Below are 21255 nucleotides of genomic sequence, written 5' to 3' on the forward strand. Positions count from 1 at the left end.
TTTAACACATTATTTGATCTCCTTTTGGACCCATTGTAAAGTTCTAGTTTTTAATATTTCTGCTTTTCAATTGAAGTCTGTCTCCATTCTATTGTTGTTAAGCTTTTGGGGGGGATGCATTTTAGTCTATGAAATTGACGGTGGGTGACTCTAGGGACTATAACTGGATTAAGTTTCTTAAGGTATGGCAGGGGAGGTTGGGGGGAATTGGGGAGCTAATAATGAAGAAAATGTTCTAAAATTGATTGTGGTAATGATTGTACAGCTCTTCTTGATATGATTGAACTCTTGAGTTATATGATACATGGATTATATCCCAATAAAACTGTTTAAAAGAAAAAACAATCTCCGTAACCAGTGTTCTTAAATGGTATTTGAGATTTGGGGTCCCTTTTGTATCTTACCCCACCACAGCTCTTCTCATGGTTTCTGTCTTAGTGAAAGATCGCCTCCTCGTCTTGTGTTTTGTGTGTGTAGCTCCTCTCTTCACTGCTCTTTGCCTGTTTGGTTCTCTAGAGCCACCATCATGATGGAACTGTCTTCCTGACCTGTCCTCTGTTTCTTCCCTTAGTTTGTTGGTGACTTTCGGGGAGTTCACGGGGGCTGGTATGGAATAATCAACAACCAAACCCACTACCATTGAGTTGGTTCCTCTGTGTGGAAGGTTTTCAATAAATTTTTTTCAAAAAAAGGGATGATGACACCCAATTTGTAACAGGCAAATGGAAGACAGTGGGAGCTCAAAATTCATCTGCAGACTCTCTAGTCAGATTGAACCTCTGACAGATACCCTGTAGTCACAGGCAAGGGACTCACAGCTTTACTACGAGAGATTATTGGAAACTTGATTATGGCAGATTGAACCATAGTGTAATACGCTACTTGGTCAGTTGCCCTCCCTCTTGTCCTAACCTGAATTTGCTCTAGCTCAATTATTTCTCTCTTGTTCCACAACAGAAATTTTTTGGCTTTTTAAATATTCTTGGTCTTTTTAAAATTGTGTTAGGGTTCCCAGTTTATGAGGCACAGAGGACGCACAGGGACAATAACCGATGCAATGGTTTATCAGGGACGAAGGGTGGGGGGGGGAATCGGGGATTGAGCAAGGAACACATGAAGTCAACATATGTACTAATATGTACTAATGTACTAATATGTACTAATGTGCTAGACACAAATAATGTACGGATTGTGATGAGTTGTATGAGCCCCTAATAAAATGATTAAAAACCAGTTTTGTCCTTTTATTTAGATTCACAAAGACACACACTAAACCAGGCTCTCCTTTTCTACGGAATCTGTGTTCTGCCCTGTTTTGCACAGACATCAGTGAGGAAGCTACGGCTTTATAAGCTGGACCCAAAGACCCTTCTTGGAGGGCCCCCATAAGGAGATGTGCAAGGAACAGGGAGCTCTGGTGCCTGGCCTTAGAGGCTAGATTTCAAATACAGTAAAACCATTTTACTGGGCTGGATAATGGCTGTGGTTCAGGAGCACCTCAGCTTTGGGGAGGGCGGCTCAGCTGTCCAGGCTCTCCCTGCTCCAGGTCTCCTTGGGCCTCCTATGGGATGTTCCCAGCTAGGGAAGGCTAAGGGAGAATGGCTCTTTCACCTCCTGTTGTGGGGAGTGGCAGTCCTGGAAGAATGCTTCAGTGCGGTTAAGGCAGGGAGGTTTTGTGAGGGTCGGCCGCCTGCCAGTAGACTGCTAGCATCGAATTTTGGGGTGGTGCTCACTTCTGTAATTTTGTTGGAGGTAGTGTCCCTTGAGAGCTCAAGCTGCCTACTATTGAGATGAGCTGCAGGCTCCTCCACCCCCCTCCCTGGGAATTCCACAAACGCTGGGAAGCCAACAAGAGTTTGGGAGATGGCTAGCCTCCTGTCATTTGGCTGTGAATGCTAAATTTTAAGAGACAGCTGGAATCTGTCTGATTTGGATGGAAGTAGGTGTCTCTCCAGAGCCAGGCTGGGAGTTGGCTTCTCTGCTTCCACTTTTAATGGGGTGGCCACAGGTGCATCTCCATAGCACTGGTAGCTGGCAACCAGGCAGTATGTCTCCCCATGCCAGCCTACTGGGGTTTCTCTATGCCCTTGGTAAACGACATGGTAGTGACACATAGTGACACGGTATAGGAAGATAAGTGGGAACCACCGATGCCAGGAAAAAAGCAGACCAGTAGTTTGCACTCAGATGATTGACAAGTCTTCCATTTCTGGATGAAGCCCTCTGAAGCACCTGACATTGAAAGGTCTGGGCCCACTACCTCTCGGGGATCCTGGCTATCATAGAGCTCCTGGGGCAGCCTGTGGCAATGGCCGAATTGGAAATCGAGTCTCCATTCCCAGGGAATGACAGTACCACCCCAAAATGCTTGTGGCCAGGCCCCCTCAATCTTTTCCTCAAATGGCTCTGTGTCCTTGCCAACAAAAATGTCCTCAGCTTTGCCTGTGAGGCCAATCAGGAAAGGGTGTTAATAGAGACATTTTGCAGCCCACCGGGGGAAAGTAGCTTGATAAAGACGAAAGCCTAACTTTCCCAGGAATGATGTCTCACTGTCAGTAGTAAGAAGGTAACTGGGGGCCCCTGAAGGTATCCCAGAATGTTGTTACTACTTTTGGAGAAGTTTTAAGTCGGAGTGGGCAAACCCAAAAGGGATGGGGGCAGCCTGGTGAGGGTGTACAAAATCTCTCTTGATAGATGCCAGGCCTAGGGGTACACATGCTGTGCTACCTTCCCAAAGTTCTGCCCTCATGGTAACTGGTATTGGGTAACTCGTGAGAGACTCATGTTATTCCTCATATTACGCAATGCCAAATTTCACATCATTCTTCACCTGATACGTGAGACCACAAACAGCCAGGCTCTGTGGCTCCTCCTACAATCGTACCAGCAGCTGCGTGTCCTGCTGGGCAGACAGCAGCTCAACAGGCCTCAGGAAGCTGACAGCGCAAGCCAGCATCTCCCACTGACAAGTGAGCTCACCCACCCAGGACACAGGGAGACCCTTAGCTTCCATCAGGCTTGCTCGGGAGAAACTCCTGGAAGACTTCTGGCGAGCCACCAGCTCAACTTTCTGGACCAAACTCACATTCCCATGGATGTGTTAAAAACCCCGGCCCACCCTCCCTGCCCTGTGCATGTAGTCTTACAACAAGAGGGGGAAAATCATAATTGACAACCAGTTCTACATGGGTGCTATCCAGGCCGCGAGAGGCTATGTCTGTGCAGAGAAGTATGTCTTGGGAGCCCTTCTGGAAGCATCGGAAGATGCCTGCACTCAGGGAGGTTGGCATTTGTCCCTGCAGCCGTTAAGTGCAGGATATTGTGGTCATCCAGAATATATCCCAGCCAGTTCACAGTGGTGGAGCTATTACTGGACACCAGGACAGCTCCGGAAGGGCCTGAGTGGCTTTGTCATGTTGCTTGAGGATCTGCACTAACTCAGTCACCTTCTCTGCTCCCTTGAGTCTCATAAATGTCTGTCTGACCTGAGGCATGATACAGTGGAGCCTGGAGCTGGTGGTGATGGCGTCTGGCCTGTCCCTTCAGGAAAAGTGGCTCCCACCAGCATCAGCTGAGCTTTGGGGTTGAAGGCATCTTTTAAGTCCGCTGGGCTCTAATGCCATGTTCCGCGCCACCGCCAGCCCCAATTCCCGGACCTGCAGGCCCAGGGTGCTGCCCAATGGCGAGGCCACGGCTTACACCAGCTCCGCCAATTTTCGGGAAGGCACGAGGATTGGCCCCAGGGAGCAGGGATGAGGCCAGAGTGGAGGCTGCGGCGGGCCAAGTGCGAGAGGCGGTAGCTGGGCAACTGCCAGTTGCCGCCGTGCAAAAGATGTGGGTGCCACGACGTAACAGCGGGCTGGGTCGAAGGCCTTCGGGCGCAGGCTCCGGCAGTGCGCGCAGCACGGGAAGCTGGCGGCCCGGGTTTACGAAGCGGTCCTTAGACGAGCGGTTTCGCAGCGCGGTCCCCACAGCGCCGCGGGAGGTGCGTCCGTTGGCTCCACTCCGGTAGCTGAGCCCACACCTGTAACGGACCAGGTAACGGAGGGCTCTGCCGCTGCTCCCGTCGCCGTTTAGAGCCCGGGGGATGCGCACCACCGGCACCGTCGCCTGGGGCGCGCGGAGCATCAGTTGGAGCTCAAGAGCAACTCGACCGGCGGCGTCGAAAGAGCAGCTCGCGGCGCGCCGGAGCTCTCGGGGAGGGAGCGGCGCGCGCGGATGACGTCACGCGCGCCGCGGCGTGACGTACGGTGGCTCGCACAGCGAGGCGCGAGAGGCTGGCGCGCTGTGGGAAGGGACGGTCCTGGCGGAGTTCAGTCGCGACGAGGTGTGTCTTGTGCCATCCCGGGTGGCGACCTCCCAGTTCGGGGGCCCTTGGGGCAGAGTGCGCAATGGAAGTAGGGCCCGTGGCTGGGGGGGCTTCTGGCTGTCTGGGGCCCGTGCTTCCCTGACTGCCCGCACGTCCCTGTGACGGGGTGCCCCTCTCCCCCAGCACTTCAAAGTTGCGACAGTGATTTCTCTAGGGATTTCCTCCTGATGGCGAATGAAAATTTTTATTGGTGGACTGAATGAGTAGTCAAGCCTGCTGCCTTACAAACGTCAGGAAGGTAGAGTTCACCTGTGAAGTGGGGAGCCATTGCCTAGAGCTGTCAGAGCCCCTGAAAGGTTCCTGAACAGGCTGATGGCCACTGGCTGGTGATATGACTGACTGCAGTTGGTCTAAAGGATACCCCGTCGCTAAGGTTTGTTATTTTATGATTCTAAGAATTCAGGTCTCCATGTTCCTAAACTAAAGGACTGCTTGGATGTCTGACCTGACAGGCTGGCTTCATCAGTTTTCATCCAGCGACTCCTGCGGTTCAGCTGGAAAACAAAGAATTTCTTTGCATCAAGCCTGCACGGAGATAGTGACGGCATTCTCAGAAAAGAATAAGACAGAGGTATGTATTTTGCACTGGTTTTTGTCCAAGTATGTGGGGTGGGGTGGTCGTTTAGGGCCACTTTCTCCTTGTACTTGCGTCCTTACAATGTGAGGACCTGCGAATCATTTAGAGGTTGGCACCTGCCTGAGCCTACCCGCGGCCCCAGGATTCTTCCCACCACTCCATCAGATGGTACTGAAAGCACAAGAAAATAGCTCTTTTCCTTCTGACCACCGTTATTACTGACGTAAGTGTATCAGCAGGTTGTCTGAGGAAGCAAAAACCAGTGACACGTCGATACGTATTATAAAGAACTTTATATGTCAAGAAGGCATCCCGCCTCAGTCCAGCTCTAGTCCCTGGGCCTGATTCTAGCTGGAGCCCTCGTCTGACTCGAGTAGCTACAGGCCAATGACTCAGTAGGTGAAGCAGGAAGCAATGAATCACAGGCTACTGAGCAAAAAGGCCCATGGATCCAACATCTTTGGGAGCATGGTGGGGCTCCACTTGTTCCCTTGAATGATGGCCCCCAGGAGAGAGACACCCTGGAAAGAGACACCAAATCCAAGTAAGGCAACGGGCAAGAGAGAGAGAAAGAGAGATTCTCCCTGTTACTCTTATGAAAAGGCCACACCCCAAAGGAGGCATCACTGGTATCGACGCATCCACACAGATTTCCCCAAATCTCACCACCACAACCTCCGTTCTAAATGAAGCCCTTTGGAAATTGTAGGACTTTGCAGAAATGAAAGGTGGTCATGAGTGGTCCTTCATGATGCTCTGTTTTCCTACTTGCAACAGGACTGTGGTCCAGCCCTGGCCCTTCTCATTTGCAACAGTCAGCTGTCTCCTGTCGTCAACCTGCGCTCAGCCTTTGTCATTGTTGGCCTCAGCCCTTTCCCCATCTTTCTATCTTGGCTCCCTGCCTCCTTGCCTCTCACTCCCCAGTCTGTTGTCTGCTGCCCGAGGGATGTTCCTATCGCACCGTCCCGGCTGTACCACCTCTTGACTAAAAAACTATCCACGGATCCCCACTGCCCGCAGATGACCTGCTAATCATTGTCCAGAATCTGGCCCCCACTTTGGCCACTGCTGCCGCCTGTTCTACATCTCATTCACTCAAGCGATGGCTCCCATGCAAGTTGGACCTGGGGCTTGTAGCCCTCCACTAGGTAAGCAGGGCAGTTGAGTGCTAATTCATCAGCTGTCTAAGCGAACCCAGGGTAGGGTCATGTCATTGCCCTGTGCCTGCGACCGAGTTCCTAGGTGGCTGAAGTATGACCCGGACTGTAGCTCTCGTGGCCATTTGCCCCTTTTCTGTCTTTTATTTGGAAACATTTTTGATTGTGAATTAGGGGGGCTTACCAGTCAGATCATCGTGTTTGCAATCAGCAACTTACCAAGCCCCCTGTGCTCTGCCATGTGTCCTGGGTTTGGTCTGCCTCCGTCTTGTGAGGTCTGATCTTACCCTTCATCCAAGTCCTCCTTCTAGCCTTTTACTTCCCAGTCACTTCAAAGTGTATTTCTTTCTGCAGGAAAACTTTTTCTTGACTTAACATTTTAAAATATAACTAAATTAATGTAAATTAATTAACTACATTTATTTTTAAATTTTATTTTATAGCAGTGGTCTCCTTCAGTACCTGCCCTTTTGTGATCGACTCACTGCACTCAGCCTGTTGCCCTCCAAACCCATCCATAACGTGAGGTGTTCCACAGTGTATTATTCTACACCATTTCCCAGTGTGCATGGACCACTGTGTGTCTGTACCAAAATATCTTTTGCCCTTCTTTCACCGGTGGCCACTGATGTTTCCATGTTCTTGCTGTTGTGAAGCGTGCTGCAATGAACATGGATGTCCATGGATGTCAGCAGTTATCAACCTGTGGGTCGAGACCTCTTTGGGGGGCAAATGACCCTTAGGGGTCGCCCGTCCGGTGATTCATAACAGTAGCAAAATGACAGTGATGAAATAGCAACGAAAATAATGTTATGTTTGGGGGTCACCACCACATGAGGAACTGTATGAAAGGGTTGCGGCCTTAGGGAGGTTGAGAACCACTGGTGTATGTGCTCCTGCTCTGTTCCTCTTTCTTTCAACATGCGCTGAGCTCCTAGCTTATGCCAGACTGTGTACGCTGTGGTGATGAGCAAGACCCAGTGCTGGTCCTCCCCTCCAGTGGAAGAGACCGACAGATGGCTGGATACACGAGTATGTTCTGTGCCAGGAGAGGAGGAGCTTGGAGGAGGAGCCCTCCCTGGTGTTTGGGAAAGGTAGATTGAGGAAGGCTTCTTGGAGGAGGTGACGTGTGTACCGAGTCCCTAAAAGCAAGTAGGAGTCAGCCAGGCCTAGGAGTAGAGATGTGGTTTCTAGGCAGGAGCAGGTGATTTAGACTGGAGATCAGGCTAATTTGGGGGAAACTATAACTCCTTCAGATTGGCTAAATCGTAGAGGAGTGGAGGTGGGGGTGGGCTTAAAAGGCAGGCAGCAAGTGATGTCAGATGAGGCTTTTAGGGAAGGCGAGGCCAGACCCTATTAGGGATGTTAGGGGATATGGACTTCGAGGGGCAGTGGGGAAGGCTTCTAAGGATGTAAATGCCACGTTCTAGTTTGGGTTTGAAGGTTCCCTCTGAGTTTTGGAAGGAGCATGGCCTGCAAGAGATGAGCCTAGAAGGAGAAAGACTAGTTGAGAGGTTATTGCCAAGGTTCTGTGGAGAGAGGATGGCAGCGGCGGAGCCCAAAAAGCTCTTTGAAGTTGAGAGCATAGCAGTTTCTGTAGCTTTGCCTTGGACACCTTGCCCTCGGCCTTGGCAGTGAAAGAGCTCACAGACGTGTGTTGGTATTGCAGTAGACTGAGAGCATGTAGAAGGTGGAAAAGCCCGGCTACTGGTGTTTATCTGCTAATGCTTATTCTTCTCCTACTGAGGTTGATACACTGTTGTACAAAGTCTTTACTTGCACCCTCAGGTTTATTCCTTACAGCAGGGGTCCTCAAACTTTTTAAACAGGGGGCCAGTTCACTGTCCCTCGGACCCGTTGGAGGGCCGGACTATAGTCTAAAAAAACCCAACAAACTTTTTAAACAGGGGGCTAGTTCACTGTCCCTCAGACCCGTTGGAGGGCTGGACTATAGTCTAAAAAACTCTGAACAAACTCCTATGCACGCTGCACATAACTTATTTTGAAGTAAAAAAACAAACGGGGCAAAAACACCTGGCGGTCCGGATAAATGTCCTCGGCAGGCCGCATGTGGCCTGCGGGCCTTAGTTTGAGGACCCCTGCCTAGATTCTGGTGGAGCCTCATATCACAGAGGGAGAAGCTCAGGGTTGGCTGGATTCATCTGCCCAGCGGGCAGAGCTGGGCTTCAAATGCAGGCCTGTCCTGATTACAGAGACCAGGATCGTTACTTTGATATGATTATATCACCCGTTTTTTTCATAGAAGTGAAATATGCCTTTTTGAGCTTTTACTCACATGTTTAAAGTGGGAGGTAGGATAACTATTGAAGAAAACTGAAAGTCATAAAATAGACCACGTTTACTGGAGGTTGGATACAGCCTGGTGGGATCCTTGCCACTGTGACCCTTATCACTCTTTAGGCCTGGGACTGAACTCACCCCATGGCTCCATTTCCAGCTAATCAATAGATAGGCTTATAAGGGGAACAAAGGAGACCTTTTGGTATAGTGGGTTAAGTGGGCCACTAACCGCTATGTTGCCAGTTCAAACCCACCAGCCACTCCATAGAAGGCTTTCTTCAGTGAAGATTTGCAGCTTCAGAAACCCACCGGGGTGGTTATCCTCTGTCTGAGACGGTCACTCCAAGTGGGGATAGCGAGTGTGCACAAGGGACACAGCAACAAACTGAGGTGTCTGCACCTCAGAATAGCTGACTGTGCGAGATCAAAAAGCTGCATTTACCCCAGGGCGAAGTTGAGTAGGGTTAGGAAAGAAAAAGGCTGAGAAACAGAATCCATGGAGTGAGTGGCATAAGGTTGTGTGGTCAGTGAGGTGAAACAAGGTATGTTTGAATTGTTGAATGTGAAACTGCTGATCTGCTCTATAAAGCTTCACACCATTCATCCAAAAAAACCCAAAAACCGGCAAATGAATAGTGACCTGTTAGTGATTACCAGGGACAGATAAAAGGAGAAAAGGGGAGTTAAAGGTGATGGAAAAGTCTCATGAATTAAGGGTAGGGTTGCACAGCCAATTATTGAAATTAGTGTCATAGTTAAAAAGTTGAATTGGCAAAAGTTATAACAATAACAATAATAAAATTAGGAGCTGCCTAGCCTGCTTACAGATCACTAAACATTGATGCAATTTGGTTTCTTGACTTGGAGATTTAGGGTATGGTTTCATGGACAGCCCTGGTCATTGACCTAATAACTCATTTAGTGCTCCCCCCCTCCCACCTATATCATTGCACAGGAGCCCTGGTGGCCTATTGATTACTTGTTGGGCTGCTAATTGCAAGGTCAGCAGTTCAAAACCACTGGTTGCTTCTTGGGAGAAAGATGGGGCTTTCGTTCAGCCTCTGAAACTCACAAGGGCAGTTCTACCCTATGCTATAGGGTCACTATGAATCAGAATCAACTCCATCAATGGCAATGAATTTGGGGGTGTTTTTTTTTTTAGTTCATTGCATGGGGTTTTAAAGGCTTGTAAGTATTAGCCACGGCTCAGCAATTTGTCTCTAATTACTGGGGACAATGGAAGGAGGGGCATCAGCTGTAGGGAGAGACCAGATGTGTGGCTCGTTGCCTGCATGAACAACTGCCTCCTTGGTCCTGAGACTAGAAGAATTGGAGGGTGCTCAGCTACCATGATTGAACACTTTGATCACAGACGACTTGGAAGAGCCCAAATCACAAAGGAGAACCGCAGAACAGAACTTTAAATTCTTTCCTGGAGCCGTGGAGGACGGATGAACCCGGGGTGGTGTGCTAATTTTGAAAACTTCAAACCAGGATTAGATAGGAACTCTTGTGGGCAGTGAATTTGTGTTGAAGAGGGAAGAGCAATTTGGAAAAGGCCAGTGGGGACGGTTGTATAACCCAGAAGGAGAATAGCCCGTGTCACTGAGTTGTAGCTATGGGAACTGCTGAATGGGAGCCTCGCTCGGGTGGGCTTCTAACCCTTGTGTTCCCTTCCTCAGGCTGTCGCAGAGGAGGCATGCTTGTGAACAGCCTCTCTCTGTGCTACCACAACAAGCTCGTCTTGGCCCCCATGGTTCGGGTAGGGACGCTTCCAATGCGGCTGCTCGCCCTGGATTATGGAGCAGATATCGTTTACTGTGAGGTAAGGGGCTCCCAAGTTTCCTGGGCAGTTTTCCCAAGGACAGCCTCCTCCTTTGTGTGTGGGTGTGGGCAGGAGTTGGGCGGGGGTGGGGATGCAGGACGTGCCAATGGAAAGCAAGAGGAGCCCTCCTTGCAGGAGTTCTGTGAGTCAACTTGTAAGATGGCACAGGGTTGTCAGAGAATGACCTCTAACTTGAGAAGGAGGAATCCCCATCAGCCCACCATCAACCCTGGTGAGGTTAAGTTCAACCTCTACCCACCAGCCTTTTCCTGGTTCTGACATCAGCCGTCCCTCCCACAGCTCTCCTCCACTAGGGTGGGAGACTCATTTCCATGGCCACATATATCTCAGTTCATTAGGGAATATGTTAGTCTGGGTACATTAGAGAAACAAATCCACAGAAACTCATATGTATAAGAGTTTTATATAAAGGGTAAGTGTAGATTAAGAAAGCATCCCAACCCAGTGCTGCCCAAGCCCATAAGTCCAACATTAGCGCATATGTCTGACACCGATGTACAAAGTCCTCCTCCATCTCACAAAACACATGCAGTGATGCTGACTGCAGGAGGAAAGCTGAATCAGTGAATGTGTAAACATCTTAGCACTGGCAGGGGTCTCCACACAGCTGCTCTAGCACCTAGGGCTGCATCAGGGTAGGTCCATGTGGCTTCTCCTCAGGGATGTCTCGCAGGAAGTGAGCCTTGCAAGCTGAAGCTAAGGCAGCTGCACCCTAAGGCAGCTGCACTCTAATCTGACCATCAGAAAGCAAGAGACCCTTCAAGTAACCCCATGTGTTTATCGGCCAGGTTGGCACAATAAATTTAACTATCTCTGGGAGTAACATGTTTTAACTCAGGATCAGGAGGAGTAGGCTTCAGCTTGGCACCAACTTCAGGAAGCATGTGAGCAGTCTCCCTTCTTCAGTGCAAGAGGCTTCCTCTTCTCTGTGCAAGGCTCATCTCAGCCCCTTGGCCTGGCCATGGCCCTGCTCAGTCAAGTGTTACAGAGCTCTTCAGCTCTTCCAATAAGTGCCTGGAGCCTCCCGACTCTGCCCAGAAGCTTCCTGCCCTGATGCTCTCAGGTGCTCAGCTCTCACTATGCACCCAGGAACCCTGTTCTGTTATCTCATGCCCATCTCTTGGTTTTGTTTCTGCTATTTCTCTGCTACTGCTTCTGTCTCAAACTTTTCCCATTGTTGACAGCTGTCTCTGTCTCCTGGGTCTAGGAGGTCCTTAGCACAGGGACCCTGGATCCAACAGATTCTGCCTCCTCTCAGCTATCTTTTTTGATGGTAGTCAGGTTCCCCTCTTGCTTCTGAAATCGGCTCTCTTTAAGCCTACCAGGATGACAACACTGACCAATCTCTTGTTAGGGTTCTGTATACCTTACTTGCATAATCCCACTCAGTCAATATGTGCTCGTTCCCAGGTTGTGCATGTCTAAAAAGCCTGTACTTAGTAATTCACTGCACCACACCTGATAGGGGCTAGGAGCCTGAGGAGAGCAGAGGCATCCCGCAACTCCGTGGGTGAATGCACGTGGTGGCATCGGGTCATTGCACTGGCTCTCTGCTCAAGTTCCTATATACTCAGTGCTTGAATGAATGAACTCAGCCCGGTGAAGTTGACTGAGGTAGCCGTGGGAGTTTCTGGTGGTGGTAGCTGGTAGCTAGTGAGCCAGGGATAAACTTGCCTTCTGCACTAGAGAACATCAGGGTTTCAGAGCCAGGTTTAAAAAGCGTCCATTAGAAAAGACAGAGTCACAGGAGTCGCTGAGATGAGTAGTGAGTGGGAATGGTGGCTCTCAATTGGGAATGGACTAGAATTAGTTGGGTGCCCTCTCTCACTTCCAACCCCCAATCCTGTAAGTTCCCCTCGTGGTTGTGAGAAATTGAAAAGATTCCACTCAACGTTTTTTTGATATTTCTATCCCCTGGAGTGGAAATGGCCTGAGGGTGGGGGTTGGGGGTGGGGCGTGAGCTATGTAGTGAGAGTGCCTATGTAAGGGTAACCCGAGGGGATCTTGTGACAATGGGACCGTTGTGTCTCTGCAGTCAAAGTGGAGGTCCTGGCTGGAGCTCAGACTGGCACCTGGCATCATGTTACATGGTGGGGAGATCTCGCTCATGTTCTACCACCTGCATGAGGTCTACTGAAAACACCAAAACAAAACCAACTCACTTGCCGCGCAGTCAAAGTCGCCATGAGGCAGAATCGCCAAGATGGCAGTGGGTTTCACAAAACACTTTAATCCTCCTCCTCCTCCTTCCTCAGTCAGTGAAAGACGGGGCAAAGGCAGAGCCTGGGACGCAAAGTGACAGCGAGCCACACTACTGCAGCAGCTGCCTGTCATTTTCTGCCCAGAGAGAGCCCACCAAGAGTGGCCAAGATCGTCCCCTCTCCCTTCTTGTTCATTTTTTAAAGTATTAAGATAGAATTGATAGAATGTAACATTTGCCATTTTCACCATTTTTAAATGTGCATTTCAATGACGTCAGTTCCATTCCCCATGTCGTCACCATCAGCACTCTCTCTTTCCAGTGATTTTATGCTCTCTAAAGAGAGCACTCAGTCCCCCTTCAGGAAAACTCCCATTGCCCCCTGGTAACCACAAGTAAATGTATCCATGCATTTGCCTCCTCTAGGAATTTCAGTGAGTTCTTCATGGAAGCCAGAACAACCAAAGGCCCCCACCTTAGTTACAAATGAGAACATTAACTGAACGAGCCCTTGTCCTGTAAGTAGTTTGGGCTCAGATTCTTCCTTCCCAGAGTTCACTAAACTCTTCCCCTGTGGAAATTGGTATTGTGTAATTAGTATTCAAAAACCAAGAACAAGCTCACGATCAAGTCGATTCTGACTCCTAGTGACCTTATAGGACAGAGTAGAACTGCCCCCGCTCCCTACTCCAGAGACTAGGCCCGGAAGCTTTCTCCGGCGAGCTGCCAGTTCACTTTTCTGGACCAGACTCACATCCCAAGGATGCGTTACAAAGCTGACGACAACGCCTGGCACCCCGCTCCCCACACGGCCCACCCTCCCTGCCCTCTGGATGTAATCTTTCAGGGTGAAGGGGAAATCAAAATTGACAACCAGCTCCACATGGGTGCTATCCAGGCCGCGAGAGGCTATGTCTCTGCAGAGAAGTATGTCTTGGGAGCCCTTCTGGAAGCCCTGGAAGATGCCTGCCCTCACAGGGCTGGCACTTGCCCTGAAGGCATAAGTGTTGCCTCTTGTGGTCATCCAGAATAGCTCCCAGCCAGTCCATGGTGGTGGTGCTGTGATCCCCTTTGTGCAGTTTCATCTCTCTTCATTAGCTTGGTGTGTAAGGAGCTCCCACACTGTCTTCCAAATTAATTGTACATTTTTGTATTTCTTGTAGCAATGAATAAGAGCTTCTATTGGTCCCCATCCTCATTAGCATTTCAGGATGTCAGTATTTTTAATTTTAGGCTCTTCCATAAGTGAGCAGTCTTTTACCTATCTACCCTGTTTCCCTGAAAATAAGACAATGTCTTATATTAATTTTTGCTCCCAAAGATGCGCTTGGTCTTATTTTCAGGGGATATCTTATTTTTCCATGAAGAAGAATACAGTACACATTTATTGTTGAACAACAAAAAAGGAAATTTATTACCTGTATTCGGTACGATAGTAGTTGTCATCACAAACCAGCATAACCAGACAAACTGAATCCTACAGCATCAAGAATTTCTTGTTACGACCATTATTTCCATGTACAACAATCTGTGGTACATTTACTCATAATCTATGGTATATATATTCACACTTCCTGTCTGCTCTGGCTGCGCTGCAGCCAACAGTGAGCTGTGCGGTGGCACCTGCCGCTATGGTCCAGAGTCCAGAGTTATGGTAGCATCAGGGGGCCTTCTTATCGGGGAGGTCTTATTTTCAGGGGATGCCTTATATTTCAGTGAGAGGTAAAACTGTAAGAAGGTCTTATTTTTGGTATCTATCTTTTTCACCCTCTCCTTAAATTATGCTAATTTTGTTGGTGTTGCAATCGTATACAATAAAACTCACCAGTTCCAACGGCTCCAATTCAGCGGTGTTGGTTGCATCTTTCCAGAACGGTGTAACATCCGCACTCTCCCTTTCTGTTGCTCCTCCCCATGGACATACATTCTCTGCCCTCCAGACTTTCAGTCCAGTCTTCCCAGTGCTGTTGTCAATTTGACCGATGGTGATAGTTCTGGAAAGAGCACAGGCAGACTCCTTTTACTAGTTCTGCCAGCCTACTGTTTGGTTTTAAGAGGACTTCAGCAGGGCATTTTTTGTGTAAGCTTTACAGATGATCTCAGGATACTAGTGTCAGTGATTCATGGAATCTCCTTGGTGCCAGAAAGCCTAGAGCCTGGAAGAATTAAAAATTCTGTGCTACATTTTCCCTTTTGTGATCAAGATTATCCTGTGGAATCATTGTTCAAAATGTTCAGTGACTGTAGCCAGGCACCATCCAGGTCTCCCGGTCTCATTGCAAAGGAGGCAGCTATTCATAGAGGCAATTAGATGCGCATTCCATATCTTCTTTCTGTTCTTGACCCCCTTTCCACTGTTGCTGCAGGTGAACAGTGGCCCAAGGCTGTGTCTTGGTTAGCAGCATGCACACTTCTAAATATCCGTCTGCCTTTTGACCTGCCCCTGCAACTAAGACCACCGGCAACAGGTGGTCTGCAGTGGGCCCTGCCTGTCCCTTAGGACTCCATGCTAGCTAGCTCTTGGGGCTTGGATATCAACCATGTGTACAAACTGTTTGTTGATAGTTATTTGTTTGTTTCTTTGCTTGGGCCCTGAGGTCATCAGATATTCAGTGTGAGTCGCCCCAGAAGTATCTGGAGTGTGTATTTACCCAGATGAGGGAGTAAGGTGACAGTCCCACTGCACTGAGTGTGCAGTGCAGGTCTCCTCTGTGCCCAGCTCTGACTAGTGCCCTCTGATTCCTCCCCAGGAGCTGATCGACCTCAAGATGCTTAAATGCAAGAGAGTTGTCAATGGTGAGTGCAGCTGTGGCCCTGGGATTGGGTGTGCCGCCGCCGGCCAGGCCCAAGTAGCCATCCTTGTGGCCAGGCCCAGATCCAAGAATGACGGTGTCCTACTAGAAAACTTCCTTCCTCATTGCATTGTGTGCTTTTATGGATCACATGCTCCCTTGAGGGCAGTCACTGCTTTCTGGAGTGTGACAGAAAGCCAGATGTGAGCCAGGCAAAGAAAACCTCCCTTTCATAGCCTTGCCACCACGTAACATGGCAGAGAGCTCCTTGGGGCCTTGGACTCCGGATGGCTCTGGCATTGGCCCTGGCTCTGCTGCTGACTGACCATGTGACTTTGTGAAAGTTATGTGACCTCTCTCTGCCTCCTTTCTTTCACCTGCAAAATGAGAACAACCACAGTCCCTGCTGTACTTAAACCATAGGGTTGGGATGAGGCTCAAAGAAGACAGAGTCCATGTAAGTGCTTTGCACACCGGAAGCCCTGTGCAAATGGAAGTGTTACGATGAATGTGTTATTTCTCCCCCTACTCTACTTATCAGCTGCTTTCTACATGGTTAGCCCCTGGCCAATCTCGGTTCAACTAAACTCCCACCTACTCCACACTGATTATTATGAATTGGTTCCCAGTCATCCTATCCATTCACCTGCAGTTACACAGCCCCAATGGCTAAGAAGGAGCCCTGCAGGCACAGGGCCCCTAAAGGAAAGAGTGTTTGAACTCCCCAGCCTGCTGTGGGAGAAAGAGATGTGGGTCTTGCTCTGGTAAAGCCCCCCACCTTGGAGACCCTCCAGGGCTGTTCTCTTCCATCCTGTAGCATTGCTATCCGTTGAATTAGATTTGACTACAGGGAGTGATTGTGCTAAAGGATAAGGACTCTTAAAACAAAAGGAAAAACAAACAACCACAAGGTAACATCCTCACATTGCCTAAAAATTGATCATTCTTCTTTTTTTAAATCATTTTATTGGGGGCTCATGCAACTCTTATCACAATCCATCCATCCATCTGTCCATTGTGTCAAGCACATTTGTTGCCATCATCATTTTCAAATTGTCACTGGTCCGGTTTTTGGTTTTTTTCCTTACCTTCTTCTATAGCGTCTCTGTGAGTCAGAATTAACGCAATGACAGCAGGTTAGGATAAATCGATTTGTAGGACTTAAAATAACCATTCTCTTTACTTGTATCTATGTTGGAAATTGTCCATTAAAAAAGAAAGGCAAATGGACTATAACTTCCAGTTAACCTGTATCAAGATTTCACAAGTCCACATACATTTCAAAAACCTCAAACAATATGACAACCCAATCACAGCAGAATCAACTTCATCCAAAAAAAGTACATGCTTAACCACATTCATCGTAACACTTCCATTTGCACAGGGCTTCCGGTGTGCAAAGCACTTACATGGACTCTGTCTTCTTTGATCCTCATCCCAACCCTATGGTTTAAGTACAGCAGGGACTGTGGTTTATAACACAAAAAGAAAATGTAAATATACAACAAAGGCAGGCTAATGGAAAAGTACCACTTTGGAAATTTGGACACTGACCAGGTATCTGGACAGACAGATAAACCCCTCAGGACCAATAATGAGAGTAGCAATACCAGTAAGGTGGGGGGAGAAAGGGGTAACCGATCACAAGGATCTAGATATAACTCCCTCCCAGGGGGGTGGACAATAGAAAAGTGGGTAAAGGGAGACATCTGTCAGTGTAAAACATGAAAAAATAATAATTGGTAAATTATCAAGGGTTCTTGTGGGGGAGGGAGGGAGGAAAATGAGAAGCTGGTACCAAGGGGTCAAGTAGAAGGAAAATGTTTTGTACTGTGACACTGAGTAAAGATTACAGTGCAGTCATGGAGAGCGTGAGAGACAGAAGAGAGCGTGAAGTCATGGAGGCAGACCCATGGTAGCATGCTCACCTCAGCCTCACTTGGTGGTCCTCGTTGGGAGAGCCCAGGAGAAGAGCAGGAGAGCTCCACCTTATTACTAACCAAGGGTTATCATTACTTAGGGGGCGGGGGGGCGTGATTACAGTTAACCACATGTCACAGGGGCAGTACAATAGGCATACACACCATAGGAAGGGGATGTATGATAGGCATAAGTGTGACAGGAAGGGGATGAGCTGGGGGTGTGCACATAGGAATGGGAGGGACTAGAGGTATACATGTAACAAGAAGGGCAGACCCTAGATTCATGATGGTGGCCTAACCTTGGTCACCCTTGGGCAGGCCTGACCTCTCTGGGGTCTCCTACAAGGAAAGTCAACTACTATTCTTATCAGAAGGGAGTGGGTCCTATTTGTTGTGGGATAACAGTGGTGACTGCTTGCTCTAGATGGCTGATAACCCTTAGGGAGAATAACCCCTGGCCTACTTTTGCTGACCTCCCAGTGTAGTCATTTGCCACATGTAGCAAGAAGCTAAGTTTGACATAATTTGGGGAGGCAACTTGGGAGAAATCTTTCTGTTTCCCACAGTGTCTAACAACACATATTATACCCACCAAAGGGATCATGCTGTCTGTATTTTCAAATGTTATTGCATCAAACTATGTATAATAGATCATTGTTATTTCCCTTATTTTTACATGTACAATTTAGCAACATTAATTACAATTACCATGATATACCATCACCACTGTCCACTTAACACATGCTCTGCCATTCCCTTTTCTCCTGGGCCTTTCCCTCCATCAGTGCTTGTAGAGGGGTGAGCCAGGGTTTATGTCACCAGTGCCTTCAGGGACCTCCAGTATGATGCGGTCATACATCCAGCTGTGCTGTGGGCACATCATTGTTTTGTGGTTCTTCTCTGCTGGCAGGGCCTCACTTCTGTTTCCCTTCCCCACCATCGCCACCTTGTCACCTTTACCCTGCCCTGTTTCTCCTCTTCTGGTCTATTAAAAAATCATCAGTAGAGGAGTCCTGGCAGTGTCATGATTACACATTAGACTGCTAACCACAGTCACCAGTTTGAAACCACCAGAGAAAGACTAGGCTTTCCATTCCCGTGAAGAATTACCGTCTCAGAAACCACCTACAAGGGCAGTTCTACCCTGTCCTAGAGGGTCTCGATGAGTCAGCATCAACTCGATGGCAGGTTTCTTTAAGTCTGTTCAGCTGCGGGATAGCGTCAGCTTCCATTATGGAAGCACTCATGTTCATGACAGGTCTACTTTGGCTCTCAACACTGCCTTTGAATTTGGACTTTTCCCCTTCTGCCACCTTGGGTCGCCTTTATGTGTGTAGCCTCTCTTCATCTCTGAACACAGTAACAGCAGTAGCCATCACCGAGCTTCGTTATGAACAGTCCATGGGAGGGCATCGCTAACTCCACTCATGGAATGTCATGCAGAAGTGGGACCTGTGCTGAACTCTAGAGTGACATCTCGGATGATGTGGGCAGAATCGGAGACACAGACAACATTTGATGCATGTGCTCTGTCTTCCAACATTTAAACACTGAGGACACAGTCCATCGCCCCCCCAATGTGCAGTTGAAGGCTTAGCTTTAAACAAGCAGCCATCTGGCCATTGCCTGGAAAGGAAACCGTCCCGCCGAGAAGCCTCCCACAGGCACACTTCCTCTCTAGGGTCCATTTCCCCCTTCAAGGTGACGCTGACTTCGGCTAGGTTGACTGGCTTCTTTTTTTTTTTTTTTTTAGGCATTGAATAGTCTTTTAATTCCATTGGAAGCAGTAGAAGGAGAATAATTTACAGGACAAGACCAAAAAAAAATGTAAAACACACAACATAAAGTGCTTCAGGCTGCAAACGTAAACATGAGGGGTAGGTGGAGGTCGCTAGCTGTCTCCCCGGCCCCCAAGAGGGAAGGGGCACGGTCTGAGGCTTCTTTCCCACCACCACCTTCTCAGCTCAGCCCTGCAGCTGGGTGGGAGGGAACTTCAGAGGCAGGGAAACACAACTCAAGAGGAATGAGGACAACACTTTGTAAACTTCGAAGGGCCTGAGGGGGGTAAGGCAGCTCTTGGAGCCTTTGCCCTGGCCTGGGGGTGGGACCAGCCACCCCCACAGGAACTTGCTGGGGGTATCTGGGGGAATACTGTTGACATGTGCTGCAGTCATACTGGCTTCTTAATTGGGTGGCCCTGTGTCTGTGTTTTTGCAGAGGTGCTCAGCACCGTGGACTTTGTCGCCCCCGATGGCCGAGTTGTCTTCCGCACCTGTGCAAGAGAGCGGAACCAGGTGGTCTTCCAGTTGGTAAGGGAGCCCACGAGTGGAAGTCATCGATTCATATTTATTTTTTTAATCCCTGGCACTGGTTATTATTCAGATCTTGATGCTTGGTTTTCTGCCACCTGTGTATGTTTTCTTTAGAAACAAATTAGGCTTTTTCCTCCAAGAGTAGTTAGGGTATGTCCTAGGGGTGTGGTGGCCCTGGCATCATCCTCTTATCTCTTTTGCCTGACCCTCTGCTATGGACATTGCTTGGTGCTTTGTGAACAGAGCAGAATGGTAATTGTGTGAAGTCAATGGTGGGGATATGAATGTTCATGATGAAATTCTCTGGACTTGTCTGTATGTTGAACAATTATATAATGAACCGATTTGGGGGGTAGGGGGTGGGATCAGATAGTAATTACAGGATTAATACATTTTCTGGGCCCTCAGGGCTAGTCCAATGTGCTGGCTCTTGAAGAGAACACCAGTAGAACTCTCCTTGCTGGGGTGTGTGTGTGTGTGTGTATGTGTGTGTGTGTGTGTGTGTGTAGGAGTGCATTTGTGCATGGGGACCTGTGTCAGGGTGATGTTTGATGCAGCCTCTTGTGTTCCCAGGGGACTTCAGACGCAGAGCGAGCCCTTGCTGTGGCCAGGCTGGTGTAAGTTTGTCCTCTCTGAGACTACCTCTGCCTCTCCTCTGTGCTGAAAGGCCAGATGTCACCGGTGACTTTGGAGGGGACCCGCTCTTGGTACCCTTCAGCTCATGACCTCCGACTCCGGGTCCTGAGTGTGTGGCTTCATTCTCAAGGGCTAGTCTGGGACTCGTGTACCCACTGTGCCTAGATCTCTCAGAACCTCTGTAAGGCACCTTTTTTTAAGTGTTTATCCATTAGGCTCCCTTTCCGGTGACTCAGGCCTGTTCAGTTTCAATCTCATGAGGTTATCCGTAAGAGTTAGTGTTTTCTCAGTGAAAGAAGGCAGGATTGTCCAGTGCTTAAGGAGATGGGCTTTGGAGGTAGACTGGGCTGGCACTGACTTTGCAACTTAACTGTGACTGTAGGCAAGTTAGCCTCGTAAGTTCACTGAGAACGTAGCTTCCTTATTGATAAGGTGAGACCAGGAACTAGTGCGGCCTCCTGAGCACACTCCCGTTGCCCTGGCCTCATGGGGGAGGTTCCCACTGTGCTCAGTGAATGTCCTTGCTGCTCCTCACAGATCGTTCTGCATGTACCTAGCCCGGAATCAGGTGACCGTGTTTTATACATCCGAGAACTGTTTGAAGTAAGCCAGCTGTGCTGCTCAGCAAATAGATATCCCTGGAGTTTCAGCCCAGAGCAGTGCTGTCACTGACAAATGCTCTACAACCCCAGTCAAGAGTTCTGGGATCGAGTTGAATGCGCCCCTGCTTGAGTGACCCGACGGCAGCCCAGAAATAGCGTAGTCCTCTTGACCAGCCCTTTACCCTCTACCACACGCAGCGCTGGGTGTCGGGCTTTGTTCTACTGAGTTCTGCTCACGTCAGGCATTGTGTAGGGATGGGTTTTGGGGTTTGTTTGTTTGGGTTTTTTGCTCCTGCCATGGAGGATTGGTGTGTCTCATTGGGCCAGGGACACAGTGAGGGGCCCGTGAGCACAGCTCCATACCTTTGCCTCTGTCTTCTCCCCTCAAGTTGAATATTCACTACCTTTCCTCCATGTGTTTCCAGGGAAAATGACGTGGCTGGTATTGACGTCAATATGGGCTGCCCAAAGGAATACTCCACCAAGGTACCTGACTGCTCTCTCCTCTTTGTAAAGTTTGCACGCAGGCTAACAGGAGATG

General features: G+C 48.9%; 1 protein-coding gene across 5 annotated transcripts in view; it reads left to right on the forward strand.

Annotated features, from left to right (window-relative positions):
- Nucleotides 1-4276: 4276 nt before the first annotated feature.
- Nucleotides 4277-21255, forward strand: part of DUS2 (dihydrouridine synthase 2) — a 35849-nt gene continuing 18870 nt past the window's right edge. The window contains exons 1-8 of one of the 5 annotated variants that reach the window (XM_045293645.1): nt 4277-4327; nt 4766-4940; nt 5967-6094; nt 10087-10229; nt 15201-15246; nt 19382-19473; nt 20050-20093; nt 21140-21200. In XM_045293645.1, the coding sequence (XP_045149580.1) occupies nt 6049-6094; nt 10087-10229; nt 15201-15246; nt 19382-19473; nt 20050-20093; nt 21140-21200 (432 nt within the window). In that variant the 5' untranslated portion in view covers nt 4277-4327; nt 4766-4940; nt 5967-6048. Of the gene's footprint in view, nt 4328-4400; nt 4743-4765; nt 4941-5966; nt 6095-7057; nt 7136-10086; nt 10230-15200; nt 15247-18917; nt 19042-19381; nt 19474-20049; nt 20094-21139; nt 21201-21255 lie in introns of those variants that run through there. The other 4 variants (XM_045293646.1, XM_045293648.1, XM_045293647.1 and 1 more) reach the window with 4 other exon arrangements.

Source organism: Echinops telfairi, unplaced genomic scaffold, assembly GCF_000313985.2.
Source record: "Echinops telfairi isolate 266 unplaced genomic scaffold, ASM31398v2 ScPeMD7_2291;HRSCAF=2852, whole genome shotgun sequence".
NCBI classification, from domain to species: domain Eukaryota; kingdom Metazoa; phylum Chordata; class Mammalia; order Afrosoricida; family Tenrecidae; genus Echinops; species Echinops telfairi.